The sequence below is a fragment of the Pan paniscus genome, chromosome 5 (assembly GCF_029289425.2).
Source record: "Pan paniscus chromosome 5, NHGRI_mPanPan1-v2.0_pri, whole genome shotgun sequence".
In the NCBI taxonomy this organism is placed as follows: domain Eukaryota; kingdom Metazoa; phylum Chordata; class Mammalia; order Primates; family Hominidae; genus Pan; species Pan paniscus.
Genome location: NC_073254.2, coordinates 172,171,632 through 172,198,287, shown reverse-complemented (window position 1 = coordinate 172,198,287; position 26,656 = coordinate 172,171,632). Strand labels below are relative to the sequence as shown.

The 26,656-nt window shown below is 38.0% G+C and overlaps 1 protein-coding gene across 21 annotated transcripts in view; it reads left to right on the top strand.

The window, feature by feature from the left end:
* SYNE1 (spectrin repeat containing nuclear envelope protein 1) overlaps window positions 1-26,656 on the top strand; it is a 519,329-nt gene that overhangs the window by 463,820 nt on the left and 28,853 nt on the right. For all 21 annotated transcript variants that reach the window (XM_055114235.2, XM_055114240.2, XM_034963099.3 and 18 more), the window contains 6 exons: window positions 734-900; window positions 12,967-13,129; window positions 21,197-21,384; window positions 22,252-22,402; window positions 25,145-25,327; window positions 25,596-25,733. In XM_055114235.2, the coding sequence (XP_054970210.2) occupies window positions 734-900; window positions 12,967-13,129; window positions 21,197-21,384; window positions 22,252-22,402; window positions 25,145-25,327; window positions 25,596-25,733 (990 nt within the window). The remainder of the gene's footprint in view (window positions 1-733; window positions 901-12,966; window positions 13,130-21,196; window positions 21,385-22,251; window positions 22,403-25,144; window positions 25,328-25,595; window positions 25,734-26,656) is intronic.

Here is a 26,656-nt window from a genome sequence, read left to right as displayed (position 1 = left end):
TCATACCATTTCGTGCTTATCTCTTGCAAATAGTCCATATGGAGTCTGTCCTCTTTAACTCAAACAATCTAAGAGAAGCTAGCACAGAAAGTGAGTAAATTAAGAAGGTTTGAGGCCTGTCGATTCTCTATAGTTAATAGTTATTATTATTGAAAGTTAATTTATCATTGATTTATTTACTGCAAAATATTGACATTGTATAGAGGATTATCTCTTTAAAATGAAGGAACTCTTTTAAAATATTCCTCACAAATAACATAATTGACACACACATTCACATTTACATATATACCTATATATCAATTGCATATATATGTGTGTGTGCATTTTATAAGTCTCTCAGCAACTATTTGTCTGAGAATTTATTCTAAGTATAACATCAGGTTAGTGATGAGAGAAATAAACTATAATTTTCCAATATTAAAATCTTTTAAGTTTTATTTTTTATATCTATCTTTTATTGTTTTTTAATATGTATTTCAAGTAAATAGGAAGCAGCATCCTATTTATTTTGAGAACCTCTATATAAAAATTTAATCCCAACTCTGCATACATACCAAAAATAATAGGCACTACTAATACTTGTGCACATGGGCTGATATCCACATGGTATTCCTATGCTCAAACTACTTCCAAGCAGTAGAAAACAGTAATCATCATGTTTCTAGTAGAGCTGGGCTGGATGTATTAAGAATATGCTTTCTGACCTCTGTGATGGCTATTTATTACACAGGATTATCAAGAGGAAATTGCTATTGCCCAAGAGAACAAAATACAGCTCCAACAAATGGGAGAACGACTTGCTAAAGCCAGCCATGAAAGCAAAGCATCTGAGATTGAATACAAGCTGGGAAAGGTCAACGACCGGTGGCAGCATCTCCTGGACCTCATTGCAGCCAGGTAAAGAGGACCTGAGTCAATAGGGCACGTGTGGGCAGTATTTTAAAGCCTTTCAGTCTGCCTTTCATCAGCCAAAGATAATCCAATAAATCAGTCTCTCTTCCTGGGTTATCTCACCATTTTCAAAACTGTTCATGCTCCTCTCATAAGTGGCACTTTAGTTACCTTGAAAATTCTCCTTTTACTTTATAAATCTCATGTTGTTTGTATGTAGCTGCGAGAAAGAGAGAGAGAGTCATATCCAAACAAAACTAATTCCCAAGAGAAAATTCTTTATTTTAGGGCTTCATGGGTATTCAAACTCCTATCAGGAAGAAACTGCTGACCAGTATTTGTGGAGAGTGTTTTTGTCTGCAGTAGCAAAAAAAAAAAAAAAAAAAAAAAATTACTAAATCTCTGCCATATTTTTAGTTAGCAAGGTATAGAAATAAATCTGATTATTGCCACTCTGCTCAGTTGTAAAAATCAGCTGCTGCATTATAGTAATTTTGTGTTGAGCTTTAGTGCTAACTATAAGTGTTTGCCTCATACCTAAGAAGAATATTACATTCACTTTCTGTTGCAGAAGGGTAGGGTTGGGTAAGAGAGATGAAAGTCAAAAAGAAAAATATATGAGGGTATTTACTAGCAATATAAAAGTCTAATATGAATGATGCACTATGTTATAAAAATGTTCTATGCTATTAATATAAAAAGGAGATGTCTTATTTTAGGTGAATTTGGCTTCATGTTGGAACTTAGGCACCCTGAGGTCAGGAAACTTTCTCCATTGTATTCACTACATATCACAAGCACTAAGAACAGTGCCTAAATACGGACTCAATGAATACTTCAGTGCATAAATGAATATTTGAATATTTGAGTAAATGTTCTTCATGGCAATTAGGAGAGTTGGAATGTTACAAATGGTGCCATTTGGGGTCCATCCCACAATACGCTTTTAAAATCTGGGTTTCTTTCCTTAGCCGTGCTGCATAAAAGTGGACGTGAAACAATGTCCTCCGCGTACCATGTGCTCATCAAAACCACATGTGGGCACCACAACCCTGTATGCTGATTTTGAAAACATTGGATATATTTCTTTTCTATAAGAGAGTTATCAAAAAGTATCTAACTCAAGAAAGTGAGATTATCTTTTAGTGACAATGAAACAAAATGGAATAAATGTATATCAACTTTTTATTTATTTATATTTATTTATTTATATTTGAGATGGAGTCTTGCTCTGTTGCCCAGGCTGGAGTACAGCGGCACAATCTCAGCTCTGCAACCTCTGCCTCCCAGGTTCAAGCAATTCTCCTGCCTCAGCCTCCCAATCGCTGGGACTACAGGCATACACTACCACACCTGGCTAATTTTTGTATTTTTAGTAGAGATGGGGTTTCACCGTGTTTGCCAGGCTAGTCTCAAACTCCTGACCTCAGGTGAGCCACCCGCCTTGGCCTCCCGAAGTGCTGGGATTACAGGTGTGAGCCACCGCACCCAGCCTCAGCTTTTTAAATGTTTAACCATAGCACTGATATAGCTAACATTTATTGAACACTTTGCTGATTCCAATGACCATGCTACGGGTTTCATAGGCATCTTTTTGTGTATTGTTCATAATGTCCTTTGAGGTGGCCTTATCATTATGCCCATTTTACAGATACGGGGGCTAAGGTTGAGGCTTGTCCATCATCACGCACACATTGCGTGGCACAGCCTGTGCTCAGACTCCAAAGCGCGTGTCCTGGAGTGCTGTGCCCTCCTGCCTCTCAAGTTTGTGACTTCCTTTTCCCTGTTAGAGAGAAGACAGTTAAATGGAAGATAAGTTCTGTTTTTGATCTCGACAATCTAATTTCTCAGTTCTTTGTAAAGTACTTACAATGTGACAGTGACTGTGAGAGTCGAGATAAAATGACAGAACTGAAGGAGAACTTCTCCTTTGAGAAGTTCAGGATGGGAATGGAGTAAAACAATGAGATAAATAGGAGCTCTGGAAAAGGCACTATAAAGAGATGGAAATAATATTTTAGCTTAAACTGGTCTCGGAGTTTCAACAAATGTATATTTTAAAATCCCAGTGCTGTGTTCAGTCCCACTTCTCCCTCACTAAAATGATAACAAAATCCTGTTTCAGAAGGAGGAATTGAAGTCCTTCAAGCTATAAATATCCTTCGTAGGGAAACTGCCTGTTTGGTAAACATCCCCCGGGGAGTTTTTTGGTCAAATTTGACTCATAGATTGATTGACATTTCCACGTAATCCAGTTAAACTAGTTAATATTATTTTCCTACTTTTAGTGACTCAGTGATGTGGAGAGTAAGGATGCACTATGTCAAATATATTTTAAATCAGATTTAATGTAATCTAGTCATAAGCAGCTAACTTAGTGTATGCCCAACTATGAGCCAATATTACAGCAAATGAGTTTGCTGCTGTCTCCTTGAATTCACATTTATTTATAACATATTTTGTGTGGCTGTTCAGTGGAGAGTTTTCTAGATATTAATTGTTTACTTTGCCAAAAGACATATTAATAAACTTGAATCAATTACATGTTTATAAGGTACACATGCTTCTCACTATAGTCACTTATACAATACTAATTTTTGTTTCCTCTTACATAAAGCCTCAGAATACCCAGATAAAATTCCACAGGAGATTTTTGTATATATGTTGCCTGTTTCTAATTGCCTCCTTCCAAATTAGACTAGATTAGACACTGATCATTGAGCCATCCTGAGTTTAACACCATGTTAGAGTCACAGTCGCCCTTGCAGCTTCTCCTGAAAGACACCCGGCTGTCACATCTGCATTGCATTTCCTTGTTTATTGGTGCTTCGTTAGTGCACAGATTGGATGCATGTTTCCCACACCCATCCTCAACTGTGAACTGCCAGCTGAAGTATTAGGTTTCTATGATTCAGTCCATTCACCACTCTTGCCTCTTCCAGCGCTGATGCACTAAAGCAAAATATAACCCAGTGTATGCCTTTCAACATTTCTGTCCTGTATTGGTGCTCTTGTGGGAATGGAGAGGTTATTTTTGAAGATGATAGTATTTTTAGGTGAACATCTCAGCTAATAGAAACATGAACTGTGTCTTTAATATTCAATCACAGAAGCAACAAAAAAGAAAAGAAAAAGATTTACTGATAACAAATCTATTACATACATAAAAATAGAACGCATAATTTAGAGTCAACTTGACATCACCATCAGATTAGCTTAGATTACTCTGAGTACAAAATAGACGTGCTTTGCATTGAGTTTTTAAATTGTGTTGTCAAGCATTGTCAATTTTTTAGGGCAACAAAAGTTGCTCAGTTACTTTTAGGACTCAGTGAATAATGTTCTAGTATCCTTTCCATACTTTCTAGATCTGCTGTATGTAATACAGCAGTCACTAGCTACGGATGGCTATTTAAATTACAGAATATTTAAATTAACTGAAATGGAATAAAATTAAATTACTCCTTAATTTTAATTATGGTCAGTTGCACTGGCCACATTTTAAGTGGTCAATAACCCCATGAGGCTAGTGGCTACCTTATTGGACCCTGTACAATGCAGAACATTTTTATCATCTCAGAAAGTTCTGTTGTTCAGCAGTGGCCTAGATAATTAAAGTACCTCTGAGCCCTTGGCTTTTATTAAAAGTCAACATAAGAAACTGTCATTGGTGATGCATCACTCTAATTTCTGTAAAACTGCCTTTAAGAATACTGGCTCTCGTTTTGTCAATGAATCCAGTGCAGAAAATCCACATAGCAATTTCTCTAGAGCTCAGGACTAAAAGGAAATCCATCTTTTTAGTATTAATTCTTCAATGCTTCTTATCACAGACAACGAATTAAGTAACGTTTCTCATCTTAGCATCTAGGAAGGTCAAATTCAACTTGTGCACTCTGTTGTGATGATTTGGGGGCAGGGAAGTGGGTAACTGGACCTTCTAATAGAGAAAATTCTTTTTCTCTCTGCTAAACCTAAATCCCCATCACCAAGGCAAAAGCATACTTTAGTTATTTGGCTCTTATCTTTTTGTTTTTCTCAATAGCAGCTTTTTTGGGGATATAATCCACATGCCATATAACTCATCTATCTAAAGCATGTAATTCAGTGATTTTAGTATATTTATAAAGCTATGCATCTATTACTCCAATCAATTTTAAAACACTTTCATCAGTCCCAAATAAAAACAGTTACCCACTAGCCGTCACTCTTTTCTTCCCTCCTCTTCCTTCCCCACTTCTCCCAGCCCTAGGAAACTACTAATCTACTTTCTGTTTCTACATGTTTACCTGTTCTGAATAGTTCATATACATAGGTCATATAATATGTGGCCTTTTGTGACTGGTTGTTTTTAATCTCTATATTTATTATAATTGCCTCGACATTTTGTAGAAGTAGAGTAAAAACAAATAATTTTTTTAAATGATTGAATGCCTACTATATATGAAGTACTATGCTTCTTGCTATAGGGCAGAGGTTGGCAAATGTTTTCTGTAGAGGACCAGATAGTAAATATTTTTAGTTTTGTGGGCCAAATAGTCTCTGTTGCTATTAGCGTGTTATTATAGAGTGAAAGCAGCCATAGAAAAATCTGTAAATAGAAAACCATGGCAGTGCTCCAACAAAATTTTGTTTACCAAAACAGGTGGCCTGCTCTAGGGATATAAAGATGAGAAAGAAAATGGTCCCTAACCAAATAAGTGTCATAATGCAAGTACACAAGCGTTCCTCACCGCAGGGCCTCTTCCTTTCTATTCTCTCTTCCTGGGCATTCTCCTGCCTGCCCCTGGCCTGGCCAGCTCCTGATTGGTTCTTCCTGTTTTTCCTTCTCTCCAGATTAGATCAGATTCTTCTTACGGGCTCAGTAGGCTTCTCCTTCATAGCATTTCCCTGAACTATGTGAAATCTTGTGTGATCAGTCATTTTAAGCCTGTTTTCTCTACTAAAATGTAAGTGTATCTAACCTTGATCACCATAGTAGTCCCAGCCCCTGACCTTGTGCTTTGCACATAGCAGTCACTCCAGTATTTGCTGAGTTTCTCAAATCTAAACCATAGGGTGGAAAATGTACGCACACAAATGAAAGCATACACAAAGCAAAGCATTGGCTTCGGGCTTCAGTTGCCTGAGTCATAGCGTGATTCTGCTTCACCAACTTGCTTATCTTCTCAGCACCTCGGTTACCACATATATAAAATGAGAATCATAATAGTAGCTAGCTCAGAAGAATGATTAGTGGTTTACCACTGTATTAGTCCATTTTCATGCTGCTGATAAAGACAACTCGAGACTGGGTGATTTATAAAGAAAAACAGGTTTAATGGACTCACAGTTCCACATGGCTGGGGAGGCCTCACAATTATGGTGGAAAGCGAAAGGCACATCTTACATGGTGGCAGACAGGAGAGAATGAAAGCCAGGCAAAAGGGGAAACCCCTTATAAAATCATCAGATCTCATGAGATTTATTCGCTACCACAAGAACAGTCTGGGGGAAACCACCCCCATGATTCAATTATCTCCCATCGGGTCCCTTCCACAACGCATAGGAATTGTGGGAGCTACAAGTCAAGATGAGATTTGGGTAGTGACACAGCTAAACCATATCAACCGCTAAGCATAGAATATGTTCAATAGAGGTCAGCTCTCATCCCAGAGGGAGTTCAAAGGCTGTGGAGGTAAAACACATATGCAGTGCAAGCAAGGCTTTGTGAAGTTCCTAGCAGCTGCCCTCAGGAGGACTTTCAGTTTAAAGGGTGTTCTACCCACGTTGGAGGTCAAAGGAAATGAAATTCTTGGAATTCACGGCTGGTATTACCTAAGGGTGTTTGAGTCGGAAGGTGCCTGGTAAGGATCAGGAATGCATTGATGCGATGAGCACAGAAACAGCACAGAACTAATCAAGAGGCCTGAGTTTAGTCCACCTGGTTCCTGCTGTGTGGCCCAAGTCTCACTGAATAACTTCTCTGAGCCTCAAGTTGCTCATTTTCAAAGTGTTAATGAAACTAACTGCCACATCTCCAATGAGAAAATGCAAGGGAAAGGACCGTGTTTACTATAAAACACTGTCTATGCCAGTCTCATTCTTTTAGAAACCTGCAGAGTATTCCATAGTATAAATATACCACAACTAATCTAGGATTTTCTGTATCAATGAACATTGCCATTTTTGCTCTTTCAATAATTGTATCTTTAGAGCTTTGCCTTGTCTCATATTTAGTTCATTGGAATACATATATTATGCTAACAATAATAAGCATGAAAAAAATTTCAAATTTTTTAACTCCATGAGGTAAACTAAATAAGGTAAAAGAAATTAAACTAAGGAAATTATGACAATAAAATGTTTTGAAGACTTCAGGTTTTTTAAAATGTTAGTCATAATCAAGAAAAAAACAAAGTTGCCTATAGTGGTAGATTCATAACCAATATATTTCTTTAATCAAAGTTTAAAATATTTTCATTTCTGATTACTAAAAATACATTAATATAAGAAGAATGATTGTTTTATAAAAGAATTCACAGTACAATATCTTTAAGTACTATGTTTTCTAGAATTTATTTCTTATATAAAATGCAGTTTTCTTTAATTTTTTTTTTTTTTTTTGAGATTGGGTTTGCGCTGTCACCCAGGCTGTAGTGCACTGGTGCAGTAATGGCTCACTGCAGCCTCAGCCTCCTGGGCTCAAGCAGTCTTCCTCTCACTTCAGTACCTGGGACTACAGATGCATGCCACTGTGCCTGGATAATCTTTTGATTTTTTTTTTTTTTTTTTGAGATGAGGTGTCACTTTGTAACCCAGGCTGGCAGGTGTATTTCCTTTTTTTTTTTTTTTTTGAGATGGAGTCTCGCTCTGTCACCCAGGCTGGAGTGCAGTGGCGCCATCTCAGCTCACTGCAAGCTCCGCCTCCCAGGTTCACGCCATTCTCCTGCCTCAGCCTCCCGAGTAGCTGGGACTACAGGTGCCCGCCACCACACCCAGCTAATTTTTTGTATTTTTAGTAGAGACAGGGTTTCACTGTGTTAGCCAGGATGGTCTTGATCTCCTGACCTTGTGATCCACCAACCTCAGCCTCCCAAAGTGCTGGGATTACAGGCGTGAGCCACCAATGTATTTCTTTTATTAAGAAAATGTGTTTCCTGTAGTGTTCTGTTTTAAAAACAGTCAACTCACATGACCAGAACCAGATGCTTTGTTTTATTTTAGTTACAAATCATCATGTAGTCCTTTTTGGAAAGAACTTAGCAAATTTTCATTATTTATTTAATATTTATTATTTATTTGTGTGTAGTTTTTAATCCCCTAAAGGATGTAAGGCATCCAGCATTAATCATATTTTATTGAATTATAGGAATTAATAATTTGGGGACTTATTTTCTTTAAAAGTATAAATTATTAAATTATCATCTGCTTAGTGCAGAAAGTTTGGAAACTCTTGAAATTCACAAAAGAAAAAGAGTTACCTGAAGACCCCCCGAGCAAATGAATATAGTTATTTTTTTAATTGTCTTAAAATGAAAATGTTATTTTTGTCATCTACATGATTATTTTTAAAGGACAAAAGTTTTGCATATGTAAGGGAGAATAATATTTCTTCATTATTTTTCCTCCCCAAATAGTCTACTCAAAGATAAAGAGCATGTACTTTCCCACCTTCGCAAACAACCCCTAAAACTCTTGCATACACTACCGAGCTGGCATACTGAACCCAAAAAAGAAGGAAGTTACTCCTTTTGCTACTACCATTTGCTGTGTTTGTGGACATTTTGTTTGTTTGCAGTGGGATGATTTGTTTTCTTTAAATAGCTTTCCCAGCATAACAAACTGCCCGCAAGAAAAGTTGACTGTCCTTACAGAACAGCAGAGTGTCTGCAGCCGATGTTGTTTTTGCTGTCCTTTCTTTAGACCTGTAGCTTCCTCCTCCTTACAGATTACACTGAGCTTTTTCCCCTTCTTACACTCGTGGCCTACATTCCAGGAGATCAAGCCTGGCACATGTTAATGAATGTAGGTTTTATTTAGAAACATGACCACTTGTCACTGCCCAGTGTCATGTTATCGGGCAGAGACTACCAACATTTGTCTACAGTGAGCATTTTCATACTTCTATACACAGACAAGGGGAAACTTTCATCCCCACGCAGGATATAGCTTTTTGCTCTGCAGAGTCTAACTTTTGCAAGTGGAAGCTTCATGGTGGTGGCAGAGGACCTGAGTGCCCTGAGGATGGCAGAGGACGGCTGTGTGGACGCAGATCTCCCAGATTGTAACTGCGATGTCACAAGGCAGGCATCTTCTTGAGTTTCTTCCATTGTACATAGCTTTCATGTTACGTGGGGTTTGTAGGATAGATGCTGGAAGCCTTAATCCAGAACTGTTTTTGCCAATGTTACATGAAGAGGATTGGTGTTGGGAGATAGCTGGCCATGTGGACTCCCAAGAGTTATTCGTTGGTTTGTTTTCTAGTACCTCTACTGGGCATGCAGAGCTGGACGAAAAGGTTAATGGACTTTATTATGACTCTGTATTCCAGTTGTCTCTGGACCGTATGCGTCATACAAGGAGTATGGCTAGAGTAGAGAGGCTGAGACACAGGAAAGCGATCCAGAAAAAGACACAGTTAGTCCATCATCTGCTATTTAAAGGATGGGCTTCTGATGAAACTGAAATTTAGCCTTAGCTGGTTCACAGCTTTGTAGTTGAAAGCTTTCCTTTCATGAAATAAAACTATTTCAGGGCTCTAGAAAATGCTGTGTGTTTGAGATAGTTGCTTTTGTTTGTGCTTGTCAGTAAGTTTTAGTCCCTAATATGAAGCTTATAAAATATATGTGCAAAGTGTACAAATTAATGTCTAAAATAGTAATTTAGTGCATTATGCAAATGTTTAGTTCATGATTTTTTTTAGTTAGAATAAAAATATGACAGGAATTTTTTAAATATGTTTTTCTTTACTGTATCATCCCTCAGATAAATTTCTACAAATGAATAGGATTTACCCAATGGTAATTTTTGTTCTATTATATTTAGAATTTGGACTTTTTGTTTTGTTTTGGGTTATGGATATACTAAATTACTTTGAAGGAAAGTGGTGAAATATAGATACTATATATAGATATATAAGCATATATGTGTAAGTACGTATATACATATTTATGTGTGTTTGTATATACATGTTTCAGTGTTAAGAAGCTGGACATTTGGATTTCATAGTAGAATCCTTTTCAAGAAAGGTCAAGTGCCTGTGATACACACTGGACTGTGAAAGAACCATAAGCTGCAGGGACTTACAGATTTATCAAGCTGCTAAACTTACCCAGACATGTGACGTCTGCAAGTATCTAATTTGAATGATAATCCTGGATGCTTACCAAAAGTAATGTTGCTCAGACTTCTCACGATGATAGATAAATAAAAATACTGTGACGCTTCACCCAAAAATTATCTTTAAAGTAATAATGGAAAGAAACATGGGACATTTCTCCTAAAAAAAAGAGTGATCCCTGTCCTGCAAATAAATGTCAAGTTTAATAAGCCAAGGCTTATTAATCCTACTACCCATGCCCTACAGGCTCACCTCTGCTCCCCCAGCACACATGCACACTGTATTTTGCTATTTGTAGTAAAAACACAATTTTTTAAAAAATGAAAAAGAACTGCTTAAATGTTCACCCCCGTCGACTTTACTAAATTTACACATTTGTTTGAAAGAGGAACTTGTCCCTAATGGACTATATGAACACACATTTCCATGTCATGATGCCCTTGACATATTGCATACTAACCGCTCTGACTTGGAACTCATTCGATATTACAAAAGCTAACCTGTAATTTATTTTTCTAATGTAGACGGTCTTATGGAACAGTGTTTACTTGCACCCTTTTGTGCTTTGGATCTTTTGATCATATTTGTGAGTTTTGAACCAAAAAAACAAATGAATTTTAGTACTTGACAAATAGAGCACCGGCAAATGTTGAATCTAGAAGTAAAACTTAATACACACTTAATATCAAATAAAAATTTTAAAATGAAAACATGTTAATTAAATAAACACAATTCGCTTAGAATATTCATTATTAATGTTTAGCAACCACTTAAACAGTACCCAGTTTAGTGCAAAGCACTGAGTTTAGCATGGCCGGGGTAGGGAAATAGCCAAATATGGAAATTCACATTTCCAGCTTTCCAAGGAAGTTACCATGGAGGAGACCAATTAATGCATAAATAATACCAGGGAACTAAAATAAGGAAGGGAGAAAACAAGCACTCCAACCTCTAGTAAAACCCTGATGACATTACCATCCCCAAGCCTAGTAAGTGTTCAGATCCTACGAAATCTGAAGTCATGTAGGAGAGGCTGCTGAGAAGACATTCCTACAGATGTAAAAGCAGGACGGACCTCTCTGTGCTGTGTGCCATTCTTCAGGCCTCTTCCAGTGGGTTTATTGATGGTAAACTCTTCTTTCAGTCTGGGGCACTATGGCCAGAGCCATGTAAAATTCCATGTCCATGCTGTGGTCGATCAAATGCACTCCATGAGCTTTGTACCCAGTAGCCATAATAAAACTGTCATTCACTGACTGATGCCCAGATGAATTTTGTCTTAGCCATGAGAGAAATGTGAGTGAGTTGTATGTAAAAGTTCTTGGAAATAGTGTTCAAGGCCAATGCCTTGAAGTGTCTGGGGGACAGGGTACAATTTGTATTTATAAAGCTAATTGGGGAAATCTTATCTCGAGTGGAATTGTAAGTCACAATAAACATTGCAACATATTTTCATTTTCTACCAAAAGAATATATTGTGAAATATGAACATAATTTTTTTAAATACACATTTTTTAAAACAATAAAAGATAATGCTCCCGAGGGTTTTTACAAACTGAAAATGTTATTCAAATAGAAGTATTATTAATTACAATTATTAAAATATAGATATTATTAACAGCTGACCATAGTGAAAATCCTTTAAGAGCATTTATATGACAGTGCTTTGAGGAAAAATGACAAAAAGGAAAAGCGATCATGTTGTCAAATGACTACATTTTCACTTGAGAGAGACACATTGATTTATTGAAACTGGAACAGAAGTGATGATATCAATTTTAAGCAACTAAAAATAAATCAAATGTTCAAAATACTTGGATTATGAGACATTTTCTTCAGAACAGTGTGTCTTGATCAGAGAAACGTATCAGAACCACCTGGCGGTGGTGGCTGGTAGTTGGCACCTGTGGTTTGAAAGCACCCTCCACTGACTGTGACAATCCCAGCTTGAGAATCACTTCTTTAAATGCCTGGAAGTAATGTGGGGGTGGGGGAGGGGGACGCGAATATCTGATGACTCTAAGTGTATAAGTTGTCAATCTTTGAGAACATTCTGTTGCAGATCCCTGCCTTTAAATGTATCACAAACCTAGAGTCTTACAAGTCATGTTGCTCTTGACATATTTTCAAGAAGATAGATACCTCTTCAGTTGAGCCAAGATGACACCCTAACAGCTTGAAGTATTTTGCTCATCTGCTGTTTACCTCTGTTATGAGCAGTGCCAATTAGGTGGCCATATTTCCTGAACCAAAAGGCGAGACTCATAGTCTAAAGGTAGCAGCAATTTTTAAATAAGGGCACTAATAGATCATTGATCATATGCTTATTATCACCATGACCTTTCTCTTTAGAGCAATCTGTGTACACTCAGCCATGTCAGGCTCTTAACAGGGAGTCAATAATTGATTTTTGCTGTAAGTAGGTAGTAATGGAGTTGAGAAATACTACCTGTGGTTCTTCCCAAACTTCTGATCACACCCTGCTCACACTGGGAAAACTGTGTTCAAAACTAATTTATCTATCTCTGCTCCTGTGCCCTGGACCCCTGCCTCCTCTGCATCCTTGCTCCTTTGTCTGTATTCATCTCTAATTTCTATCCTCCTTTTTCTTCTGTCTTTGGCTTCTTCCACATGAGTTTCTAACTCTCTGCCTAAAAAGATTGTTAAAGCCCAGTGTTCTCCTCTGCACGCGAGAGAAACATGAGTGGGCCTCTCGCTGAAGTGGGACATTCCCCCTTCTCTGCCCACAGGGTGAAGAAGCTGAAGGAGACCCTGGTAGCTGTGCAGCAGCTTGATAAGAACATGAGCAGCCTGAGGACCTGGCTCGCTCACATCGAGTCAGAGCTGGCCAAGCCAATAGTCTACGATTCCTGTAACTCGGAAGAAATACAGAGAAAGCTTAATGAGCAGCAGGTAAGACTTCAAATGGAAATGGAATTAATAAGCCGTGGAATATCTGTCCTCCTGGCCAGGATGATGGGGTGGGCATGAGATGGTGCCTGGAGATGGAAGGTCAGCAGGGAGCTAGGCAGGACTGGTGAGGAAGGGGGCTTTGCCTAGGCAGGCGATTGAGGTCAGCAGGCTCCATGTCACTGCAGAGTTCAGCCTTACAAAGATGGTTGTGCCATTGTACAGTTAGTGTCATCCATCCACCAAGAAGCCTTCTAAGATGGTAGGTAAGGTGGAGTTGCAATTACGTATCTAAAACAGTGCTAACAGATTGGTTTATTTATTTGAGAGTCACTAGCCCTAGCCCACTACCATACACTTAGACAGGACTGAAAGGAGCCCCCCTGCCCCCGACTTTTTTCCTGTGTATAGTGTTTGGGGAAAGATTACAAGGCATACTTAGAATTTTTCAAGTTGAAAAAATTTTGTTTTGCAAAAAGAATTGCACGACCTGCAGATCGCACACAGTAATTCCACCTTCATGTGCGTGGCAAAGATAGAATATCTCACTGGCAGCGTACAACCCAACAAAGCAAAAAGGGATGATCCTGGAAAATGTATACAGAAGAAATTTTCACCTCCCATTCCCTCCCTCATTTATTCTTTCTTTTTTTTTTTTTTTTCTGAGACAGAGTCTCGCTCTGTTGCCCAGGCTGGAGTGTAGTAGTGCGATCTCAGCTCACTGCAACCTCCACTTCCCAGGTTCAAGCGATTCTCCTGCCTCAGCCTCCCAAGTAGCTGAGATTACAGGCATGCACCACCATGCCTGGCTAATTTTTGTATTGTTAATAGAGACGGAGTTTCGCCATGATGGCCAAGCTGGTCTCAAACTCCTGACCTCAAGTGATCTGCCCACCCTCGGCCTCCCAAAGTGCTGGGATTACAGGCGTGAGCCACCGTGCCAGGCCCCCTCATTTATCCTTGCTAAGTATATCGGACTCCACTTGCCAATAGCAAACACTGTAAATCCCCCGCTAGAGGTATTGTTACTCCATGCATTTAGGTTGCTTTGAATATTCTATCCACACTCTGGTTCTCTCCATTACATTTAGGCCATTGCAGCAAAGTTGCTTAATTTTAAAATGCTATAAAATGTAAATACCTCCTATTTTAAAAATCTTATAGTTTATATACTTACTTCATTTTACAGACTATTTAAGCCAATGAAATAGGTGTCAAAATACAGTTTTGGGTGTTGAGGTATTTTTAATACTAAAATTATCATTAAAATTTTTTTCTTTCTAATGAATATATAGTAATTGTACATATGTGTGGGGTACAACGTGGTGCTTCAATGCATATTTTCATAGTGTAATAATCAAACAAACTGAGGTAATTTGATTACCATATCTATCACTTTAAACATCTATCATTTCTTACAATACTCAAAATCTTCTCTTCTAGCTATCTTGAAACATACACTATATTCCATTGCTTTAAAAAAACTGTTAGCAAGACATTTTTCAATTTTTATGAAATTAAAGTTTTCTGATGGGTGGTGATGTTTGAGATTCTGATGATTGAATTGTAGGGATCCTGGTTGGCATCCGGCTTCCCAGATTCTTCCAGAGAACATGGTAATGATGTCTATAGTGATGAGTTGAAATGCAAATGGCGGGTATCGTAATTTCACAAGTGTATGAAAATCAACAAAATATCTAGTTAAATATGGCAAATTGATCATATGTATTTATAGCCCCACCTACTACTAAAACCCCAATAAAATGATGGTAGAGAGGGAAAAAGGTTAAAACCACAATGGCAAAGAGAACAAGAGAGAAAATGGTAGAGATGACAGACATCCAACATAATTTTGCAAGATAGAAAGTGGATAGATCAGTGATGTTGTTAACAGAATGGAGGGTGGAGAAAGTTGATTCATGCCACAGAGTTCGAAGAAGGCTCAGAAAGTGGAGATCAGGTGAAGCTGAAAGTTGAGTTGCCTATTGAGCTGTAAAATGGAAGATTACTTGAAAATCTGAATAAGGTGTGCTGAGACTGGCAGATTCCTCCTAAGCACAGCCAGCCAGGGAACTCTGCTTCCTTTACTCAGGTAGAAGACCAGATGATTACTCTCTGGAGAAGGCAAACCAGAGGGACCCTGGGTTTGGGGATCAGGACACCATGGAGGCTAGAGTCACTATGTTAAAAATGGGGAGATGATGTGAATGGCTCAATACCAAATGCTAGGGCTCCCAGCCCGCTTCCCCAGCTTGGCTCCCACTATGTCAGTACCCAGGCTTACACCCTAGCCAGGAGATTGGAGCATCCTTTCTGGAGAACTGATCAGACAAGCGAAAAGTACCTTCAATTAGTGATACTTAAGGTAACCCAGAAAAGGCCAGACCCCTGCCTAACTCTCCACAGGGAAGCATCCCAATTGACATACTTTAGGTGCATACACAGCTTCTATAGCTGACTCATTCTTGAATATGTGTGGGTAGGCAAGAATCCTCACCACTTAAGAAAGCTTCTACCATTAAGAAAAAAAAAATAAATAGAGGGAAATAAAGAAAGGAACAATCAGAGGAAACACATTGTAGAGAAAGAAAATGTAAACAAAACAAAACAAACAAACTCACAAAAATGAGAGGTTTTGCATTCATAAAATGATAGGATGCCATTTTTCTTTAAAAAAAGCATTCAGAATGGAGACTATCTTCCACAGAGTAAAACAAAAAGATAAATATATGAAAAATAGGAGAGAAATATAGACATAAACATAATAAAATTAACAATAATGCCAGAGTTTCAAAATCCAATTCAGTTATTTTGTAAAAGTCCCCTGCTAAAAAAAATAAAGAAAATACAGAGGAGAAAATGACCATAGTAGTAATGTAATATATATATATATATTTATTATTAAATAATATATGTTTATTATGAAATAAATAATGTAGTAATGTAAAAATATATTTTATATATTTATTATTAAATATATGTTTATATTTTTTGTTACATTACTATGATGTTAATTTTCTCCTCTCCATTTTCTTTATTCTTTTTTGGGGGGACTTTTATAAAATAACTGAATTGGATTTTGAAACTCTCGCATTATTGTTAATTTTATTATGTTTATGTCTATATTTCTCTCCTATTTTTCATATATTTATCTTTTTGTTTACTTTGTGGAAGATTACACGTATATGTGTACACACATTACACATATGTGTGTGTATATATATTCATATATATATCTAAAATGAAAAACATGCATTTGCAGATGATAAGGGCCGTATGAGTGCCCAGGAAAATGTAAAACAAAGCAAAGCCGCACTGTAAAATTGCAAAACACAAGGGATAAGGAGATCCTAAAGGTTTCCAGGATGAAATAAACTCTGGCTTCTCCAAAACAATACTGGGAGCTGGAAGACAATGGCTCTAACTTCAGAAAGCGGAGAAAAATTCTTTATAATTTAGAATTTTATACCCTGCCACTTAATATCTACAAATTTTACCTCCTATGTACCCATTTTCAGGAAGCTAATGAAAGGTATGCTACATACATGAAAGTGAGAGGAAAATACACTTCATACTTGCTACACAGGCTACATACTACTATGCTATATATGCTGCATATGCTACACGCACTAAAGCAAGAGGGGAAATGCTATTCAACTCAGGAGAAAGAAAAAGGGAATTCCCAGAGTGAAGGTGCAGGAAAGTCCCTGATGACAGCTGTACTGCAGCCAAGCCAGCACCTGTCCAGATGGGAGCAGGGGCTCTGGGTGCTCTAGGAGGGATGTTTCCAGGAGGAGCCAGGAGGGGCTAGATTATCTGATGGGCTTAACCACTCCGGAAGGAGTTTTATTAGTTCAATAAAAGAGATAATAGAAGCAAGCATTATAAATTTGAGAGAGAGAGAGGATTGTAAAATCCAGGAAAATGAGTTATCAGGAGATCGAGACCATCCTGGCCAACATGGTGAAACCCCGTCTCTACTAAAAATACAAAAATTTAGCTGGGCATGGTGGTGCTTGCCTGTAATCCCAGCTACTCGGGAGGCTGAGGCAGGAGAATCGCTTGAACCAGGGAGTCGGAGGTTGCAGTGAGCGGAGATCGCGCCACTGTACTCTAGCTTGGCGACAGACTGAGACTCTGTCTAAAAAAAAAGAAAAGAAACATAACCATAGTATGTTTTGTTCCTCAAATGTGAAAAATATTAAATAACCATAATCATGAGAACAGTGATTATTACCCTAGCTCTAAGTTGTACTGTAACAGTCATTAGAGTTCAGTCAGCCATGTAGAAGTTTATTTCTTCTCTACTATACAAGAATTCATAAAGTATGGACAAATCAAGCAGTAGCTATGTTACTTAGAAATAGAGAAGTTATATATTACTGAGAAATATAGAAATAGGTTGAATGTGGCGGCTCACCCCTGTAATCCTAATACTTCGAGAGGCCAAGGCAGAAGGATCACTTGAGGCCAGGAATTTGAGGCTGCAGTGAGCCATAATCACACCCCTGCACTCCAGCCTGGGTGACAGAGCAAGACCCTGTCTCAAAAAATTAAAAAGGGTAGAAGTAATACCAGAAGAAAGAGCTGCAAGAGATGGAAATGGTTGCTGCTGAACAGGTGAACTCCGGGGTGGAAAACATGCTGCTTTCTTCAGAACCTGCTAGTAGTTTTTTACTTTTTACTACATTAAATATGCACATATAGCTTTTTAATTAAATTTTAAATTAAGACTTTAAAAAGTCCTGTACACCAGTGGTTAAAAGTAAACTTTCTGGGTTCAGATCTTGGCCTCACTACATTCCCATATGATCTGGGACAAAGCCATAACTATTTGAACCCTTAGAGCCCTGATTTATAGAACGCCAATCATCAGAGTCCACACCACACAGTGTGATTATACAAATTACTAAGAAGAAGCACTGAGCACAGTGCCTACCTAACACAAAGTCAGGGCTTGATAAATTTTATTTTAATCATGTCACAGTTACCACAGTTTCCCTTGTGGAAAATTTTTAAGAATGATTCTGTCTCTACTATAAATACGAAAATTAGCTGGGCATGGTGGTGCGCGCCTGTAGTCCCAGCTACTCAGGAGGCTGAGGCAGGAGAATTGCTTGAACCTGGGAGGCGGAGGTTGCAGTGAGCCGAGATTGTGCCACTGCACTCCAGTCTGCAGACAGAGCGAGACTCCGTCTCAAAAAAAAAAAAAGTTAAAGCTGAGCCTAAAACTTTGTCTTAGGCCACTTATGTATGATTATAAATCCCCTCAAATCTTAGGGTTGCTATTTCATATATTGATTTTAACAAAAACTTTTGAGTATTTAGGGGAAATGAAATAAAAATGCTAACTTTCTTAAATGCATGGTTTATGTCCAGGGGCCTAACACTTCTTCCAAATGTATATGCTTGCACAAAATGTAGTTTAAGACCTCAAATGTACTTGGTAATCTCATTTACAGAATTATTTGTCTTTATATTTATCTTTAAGCAAATACTAAGTTTAATTTTTATATTACTTCATTTTATATTTTTTAGAACAGCAATTCCTGTGACATATTGTTTCATGTAAGTGAAGGAGGTTATGTCAGAGATTTGAAAGGACTGTTTATAAAAATATAAATATTTTAGTAAAATTTATCGTCTAGTGTCTAGTTTATAAAATCTCCAAAATTAATTAAAGGCACTATGACATTTGACAATAGCTAGTGTTTTCATAGATGTTGGAACATGGCATCAAGGAAAAAAATAAGAGGAAGAGCAACACAAGAATATAAATCCCAGGTATCTGCGTAAATTGAGGAATTTTTAGAGCAAGAGAAAAAATAAGCAAATTCAAGAACTTCCTGATAAAAGAAAAGGAAAACACATTAAGGACATTGATGAATATAGTAAACAAAAAATGATACCGGTAGAGCTTACTTTTAATAATGGAATACTTACTTGGAGTAAATGGAGTTAAAAGTTCAATAGAGAAAACAACATACAATTTGAATTTACATTTTATACAGTTAAAATGAAGATTTCACATTGTGGGACTCCAGGGAAATCCAATGCTTTGTTTTTATCATAAAACATTTTACTTCTGCCCTACATTAAAAGTTGCTCTATGCCAGGCGCAGTGGCTCACACCTGTAATTCCAGCACTTTGGGAGGCCGAGGTGGGCGGATCACCTGGTCAGGAGTTCCAGACCAGCCTGTCCAACATGGGGAAACCCCGTCTCTACTAAAAACACAAAAATTAGCCAGGCATGGTGGTGGGCGCCTATAATCCCAGCTACTCAGGAGGCTGAGGCAGGAGAATCAGGAGGAGAATCAGGCAGGAGGTTGCAGTGAGCTGAGATCATGCCACTGCACTCCAGCCTGGGCAACAGAGTGAGACTCCATCTAAAAAAAAAAAAAAAGAAGTTGTTCTCTGAGGAAACTGCTGATGTCATGCATGATATAGAACCTAGGTCCCTTAAACAGTATTTCTACATATTTGTGGGGCACATATGATATTTTGTTACATGCATAAACTGTGTAATGATCAAGTCAGGGTATTTGGGGTGTCCGTCACCTCTGGTATTTATTATTTCTATGTGTTGGGAATGTTTCAATTTCTCTCTTCTAGCTATTTTGAAATATGCAGTACATTGTTGTTAACTATAGTCATTCTACTCTATCGAACGTTAAGACTTATTCCCTCTAACTGTATGTTTGTGTCTATTGACACCTCACTTCATTGCCCCCAAACACTCTTCCCAGCCTCTGCTATCTGGCGTTCTACTCTCTACCTCCATGAGATCAACTTTTTTAGCTCCCACATACAAGTGAGAATGTGTGATATTTGTGTTTTTGTACCTGGCTTATTTCACTTAACATAGTGACCTCCAGTTCCATCCATGTTGCTGCAAACAACATAATTTCATTTTTTTATGACCGAATAATATTCCATTGTGTATATATATGCCACTTTTTCTTTATTTGTTCGTCCATTGATAACCATGTTACCTTTTAATGATGGTGGAATTAACTGTTTAAAAAAGAATGCAAATCAGCTGGGCGTGGTGGCTCACACTTGTAATCCCAGCACTTTGGAAGGCCTAGGTGGGTGGATCACCTGAGGTCAGGAGTTCAAGACCAGCCTGGCCAACATGGTAAAACCCTGTCTCTACAAAAATACAAAAACCAGCCAGGCATGATGGCGGGTACCTGTAATCCCAGCTACTTGGGAGGCTGAGGCAGGAAAATCACTTGAACTCGGGAGGCAGAAGTTTCCATGAGCTGATATTGTGCCGTTGCTCTCCAGCCTGGGTGACAGAGTGAGACTCCATCCCAAAAAAAAAAAAAAAGTAAATCTTTGGATCTTAAAGCCCAGTTCTTGAGTGCCAGGTCTAGCACATGCATATATACAGGCCCTCGGTATCTACGGTTCTACACTGGTGGATTCCACCAACCGTAGATCAAAAGTATTTGGAAAACAATTTGCATCTGTATTGAATACATACAGACTTTTTATTCTTGTCATGATTCCCTAAACAATACAGTATAAGAACAATTTCTATAGCATTTACATTGTATTAGGTATTATAAGTAATCTCAAGATGATTTAAAGTGTATGGAAGGATGTGTGTAGGAGGTATGCAAATACTACAGCATTCAATATCAAGGACTTAAGCATCCATGGGTTTTGGTGTCCGAGGGAAGGTCTGGAACCAATCCCCTGACAGATACTAAGAGATGATGATTGATTGATTGGAATGAAAGTGATGTATTCGTGAAGTAGAGTCTGGGGCAAGATTCATTTTTTATTGATTAAAGAAGTTAGTTTTACTCTTGGTGTAGACTATTTCATTTGTTCAGTCTATATTTTGGCATTGCTCGCATAGCCAAAACATTTCTACATCCATTTTCTAGTACTTTTGAGCTTGCTGGATTTCATAAATAAGGCTCAATAAATGTCATACATTCAAGGAAATTAAATATTTGTCAAGATGTAGCCTAGCCATTTACCAACATAGGTTGCTTCAGTTTCTCTCATCTGTATACATGTAATTGTTGAATAAAGCCTGTTACGTTCCCCTGCAGGAGCTTCAGAGAGACATAGAGAAGCACAGTACAGGTGTTGCATCTGTCCTCAACCTGTGTGAAGTCCTGCTGCACGACTGTGACGCCTGTGCCACTGATGCCGAGTGTGACTCTATACAGCAGGCTACGAGAAACCTGGACCGGCGGTGGAGAAACATTTGTGCTATGTCCATGGAAAGGAGGCTGAAGTGAGCTGGGATGCTGAAACAGATAGGGAAGAGGAAAGACCAAAAAGAAAATAAAAATCACCCAGAGTATCCACTATTCACTCTTTCCTGTTGGTTACAATGTCCAAAAATAGCTGTGGCTTCCCAAACTTACTATCGTCTACATTTAGTTGGGAAAATAAGTAGGTATAAAGGTAATATATAAATATAACAAGCCAAGTTATGTCTGACCTAACAGTTGAAATATAATACGGAAACATAAAAATACACCCTTGTCAAACAAGCATAACATTACAGAATGTGTGGCTGTGAGAACAGTAACATTCTTTTATTAAAAATTAAATAATAAAAGCAGATTTATCTTTAAGCCCTTTGAAATTCAAGGTGGCAGAAAATCGTGCTGTGTTACAAAGTGATCATCATGGCTGTGCTCTCTGGTAAACTGTTGAAAGCTTAATATTTGTCCTGCTGTCATAGATTGACTTTTGTCAGTGTGAGTTGAATGTTGGACTTAAATGGATTTTCCGACCTTGTCTTTATTTCCGTAAGACACTGGCCTGAGTGCACACTGTAAACCTGGTGTTGCTTTTCTAAACTTGTTGCGCACATTCAAGGCAGCTCGTGTGATGTGCTTGTAATTTTCAATTTGACTAATTCAAAATCCAGAGTTGCAGGACGTGTTTTTAAAAAAATAAAACAGCTGTTTTATTTTAGCTCAAGCAGTTGTCTCTCTTGCTCTCTGGTCAAATTTGGCTCGAGGAATGGTTATCGTTTGGCACAACACTTGCCTCTGTGGGCACCCTTAATCCAGTCGCAGGCAGCAGACCGGGTTCTGGAGCGAAAACAGTCTCCAATAATCTGAATCTGTTCTTTCATTTTCTGCCCCAGAATCGAAGAGACGTGGCGATTGTGGCAGAAATTTCTGGATGACTATTCACGTTTTGAAGATTGGCTGAAGTCTTCAGAAAGGACAGCTGCTTTTCCCAGCTCTTCTGGGGTGATCTATACAGTTGCCAAGGAAGAACTAAAGAAATTTGAGGTAATCTATAATTCCAAATTTTTAGTCCTTATTTTGCTATTAAAGTAGCCAGCTGGTAGTTGGAGTTCCAAGACCTAAACTAGCTGTTCACCACGTTATCTGCTCAAATTGCTGCGTGAGGACTTTGCAGCCATCTTTATTATGACCTCATACATAGTCATATGTATGAAGGGGGAAAAAGAGGTTTTTATTTTAAGATTATCAAGGAGCATAAATACTGTAGTAATGAAGAGAGATTCTATTAGAAAAGAAGAATCGTGATTCCTCCCAAAAGATCTTGGTATGATTTTTATTTCAGAATTATTCCACAGTCAACCATCTTTTCTAAGATTAAAATATGATTTTTTTATACCATAAAAATCTACCTTCCACATACATTTTTTGTATTTTCTTTACCTAATCGCAGCGTGTATATGTGTGTGTGTGTGTGTGTGTGTGTGTTTGATAAAAGAGTTGACTCTAGAATGGAATAAAACATTTTCATTAGAATTCATTTCTAATTACACAGTGAAGAGTAGTACTGGTCTTGAGTCACCAAAACTTTTCAATTGCTCTGAGATGAAAATAGCTGTAGTGTAATCATACTCATAAAGAAAGAAGTTATCCAAGAATTGATTCCAATACCTTGCCTGCTTGCACAATCTCGAGTCCACTCTATCACTGTTGTACAATGAAGCTCTGACTTCTCAGCTGCCTTTCATTTTCATGGAAGACCTGACCTAGCCCAAAATTGACCATTTTTAAATTTGAAGGTGTTTTTCCCTTCAGTTCCCACTAATAGGCAGTTGTGTACTCAGGTATGTTAACAGCAAAGAGTTCAGAAGCATTCTGACCATTGCTAATTATGCCCCCAAGTTCCTCGAGATGTTTAGAAATAAGACTGAAAATGTAATGAAATGTAGCTGCATTCATTTTTACCTTGCAACATCAGGTAACCAGGCATTTACTGAGGCCTATGATGGGAAATAAGAAGTTCGCTTTTTATTCTTATGGAGTTTAAAATCTCAGGGTTGTACATGGACAGCTATATGAATCTAGAAAAATGTTCAAATACTTTGAAATGGATGAATTACTCTGATGTCTGAATGGTGAATGAATTCATATGTAACTATACCACTAAATTAAAATAAACAACACTTTTATTCCTATATAAAAGATACTCCCTTAGAAAACTACTAGTAAAAAGCACAGTAAACTCTGCAGTAGATTCCAGGTCATCTCGATGTGAATGAATGCTAGTGGAGAGCTGCTCAACTGCATCTTACACCCTCGCTTCATAAAGGTTAAAACCTTTTATAATTGGCTTATACTGCAAAGCAGATTATATAAGATTCTTTTTGATGCTATTTTAGACTCTCAGATTTTAAAGCAAAAGTTAGCCTTATAGTTAGCTTCTATAATGATTGATTTTATTATTTATCATGAATTTTGTAGTTAATTTTCTTAAGAGACAGAAATGAATTGCAGAAACGAAGTTGTGCTTGGGGGCAGTCTTTAGCTGGTCCAATCGCATGAACGTTTGGGATGGACGTGGGTGTGCTGGGGTATCTGCCTGGGGGTACTCCAACCTTACCCCAGTGGGCAAACACGTACTGGGACTTCCAGTCATGGCCAGAGCTGAACTTTCCTTACCACTCCCTTTGCTGGAGAAATAACTTAAGGTTTTTAGACTGGAAGCTAGGATTTCCTAGGATGAAGGCTCTGAAAGCAGCTCTCACAAGGAAAGCAATTTAACAGACAGAAATGTGGTCACATGTAAACAGTGTGATGAGCCAAGGAAAACAGAAATTTGGGGATTTGATGAGTGCGGTTCAATTTATTAATTATAGTTTTCATTTTGGTCTAATGCCAAGATAAAAATCAGTCATAAATCATACAAATGATTTTTTTAAAGCTTCATTTTATTTTGGCCAAATGACTCTTATGCTATAGGGCTCTTCTACATTGGAGGGAAAAGGCAGAAAAGAATATTTTACCTTCAGAATCTCTAAATTGACCCTGGGATAGCCTCAAAAGTAAATTGATGCTACTGTGTGGGTGGTACACTAGCTCTAACATGTTTTATAAAAACTAATTAAATCACAGGAACAACAAAAAAGAAACAGAGCATGTTCCAAATTTTTAAAAATATAAAGTTACTTGTATTTTACTAAATTACTTTTCTTAAAAGCTTATAATAGCTTGATTTTTTGGAAGACCTTTTGCAAAAGGTAGTTTTAAGTTTTTTCCTAATGGACAGCAGAATTGAGGTAATTTCTAGATTTTTAGAAAAGTACATATTTAACAAATAAACAGTTCCATTATAGATATCTTTTTCTCCATATTGACAGCAGAAGTCGTCAACATTTCAAACTCACATTTCCACACACACGTGTATATTTTTTATAGTGGTTTGCTTTGTGGGAATATTTGTTTCCAGGACATTAAATATTTTTAAAGCTACGTGTATATGTGTGTGTATGTATGTGTGTGTGTCTATATATGTGTGTTGGGTGCGTGTGTGTTTATTCATTACTACTCCCCATTTTCATATTTTTTGATAGATTCTCCCTTTCCTTTAAGTTACGCTGACTAGATGACTTTGCATTAACAAGGGGAAGTGTACCGTTATTAGACATCATTCTTTCCCTCTGTGATAGTGTAACTTCCCATTCTCCCAGACGCTACAATAAGAAAACCAGGAGCCACTACTGAGAGTCCTTCGCTGATTTCTCACACTGATATGCTTCTCTGTGGCCTTAGGCTTTCCAGCGACAGGTCCACGAGTGCCTGACGCAGCTGGAACTGATCAACAAGCAGTACCGCCGCCTGGCCAGGGAGAACCGCACTGATTCAGCGTGTAGCCTCAAACAGATGGTTCACGAAGGCAACCAGAGATGGGACAACCTGCAAAAGCGTGTCACCTCCATCTTGCGCAGACTCAAGGTTTTTGCCATGCCTCGTCTGTAATTTAGAGGCCAGAGGATGGGATTGGGCCATTTGAATGCAGTCTTGAGACACAGTCTCAGTGATTTTGTAAGAATGGGATGGCAGGAGGAGTAAACTGGGGAGTGATATAGCAAAGGATTGCAGGCTTCTCATTGCTTGCTGAGAAAATGACTTTACAGAACACTGGAATTCTCTGTGCCATCTCCATATGTTTAGAAGGACTTTTAATAAAAATAATTGTTACTACTTTCCTCTTGCCTTCCAGCATTTTATTGGCCAGCGTGAGGAGTTTGAGACTGCGCGGGACAGCATTCTGGTCTGGCTCACAGAGATGGATCTGCAGCTCACTAATATTGAACATTTTTCTGAGTGTGATGTTCAAGCTAAAATAAAGCAACTCAAGGTAATAGATTATTTTTCAAGTTACCAATGTGAAGAAAGCCTGAAAAGGAAAGGATTTGTGGCTCTTTTGTGAAGAACATAGCAAATAACTTTTCTTTTGAAAAATTAGTTCTGGACTGCAAAAAAATTCAGAAAATGTAAAATATATAAAAAATCAGATAAAGAGCACTACCCAGAAATAACCACTATTGCTTATATCTGGGTAGTGCTCTTATCTTATTTGATATCGATATTGTTGTTGATATTTTTCAACAGCTTGATTGATTTTCAGTCAGCTTGATTGCCAGGGTGTTAGGGATGTTCTGCTGTTGTTGTTTTGTTTTGTTTTTTTTAGAGAGAGTCTCACTCTGTCGCCCAGGCTGAAGTGCAGTGGCACAATCTTGGCTCACTGCAACCTCTGCTTCCCTGGTTCAAGCAATTCTCCTGCCTCAGCCTGCCAAGGAGCTGAGACTACAGGCACATACCACCAAGTCCGGTGAATTTTTGTATTTTTGTATTTTTTTAGTAAAGATGGGGTTTCACTATGCTGGCCAGGCTGGTCTCGAACTCCTAACCTCAAGTGATCCGGCTGCTTTGGCCTCCCAAAGTGCTGGGATTACAGGTGTGAGCCACCCTTCCTGGCCTTGTTGTTGTTGTTTTCGTTTATTTTTTCTAATGTGTTTGTAGCACCTTCACATGGTTCCTTTAACCTCCATGTTGCAAAGCAATACAACTTTCCTATGTTGGGATTTCATTCCTCATAGTCTGCATTCTTAGATGCCAAGTTAATTTTAAATACATTTTGTATTTTTCACTATATAATTCAAACACAGTGGCTAGCTAGAAATTCGAATAGGAGGGATATACATTAGATGTAAGGATTTCCTAAAAGTGGGAGTATTTAACAAATTGAGTATTTTCCAAGGCAGCTTATGAAATTTTCTT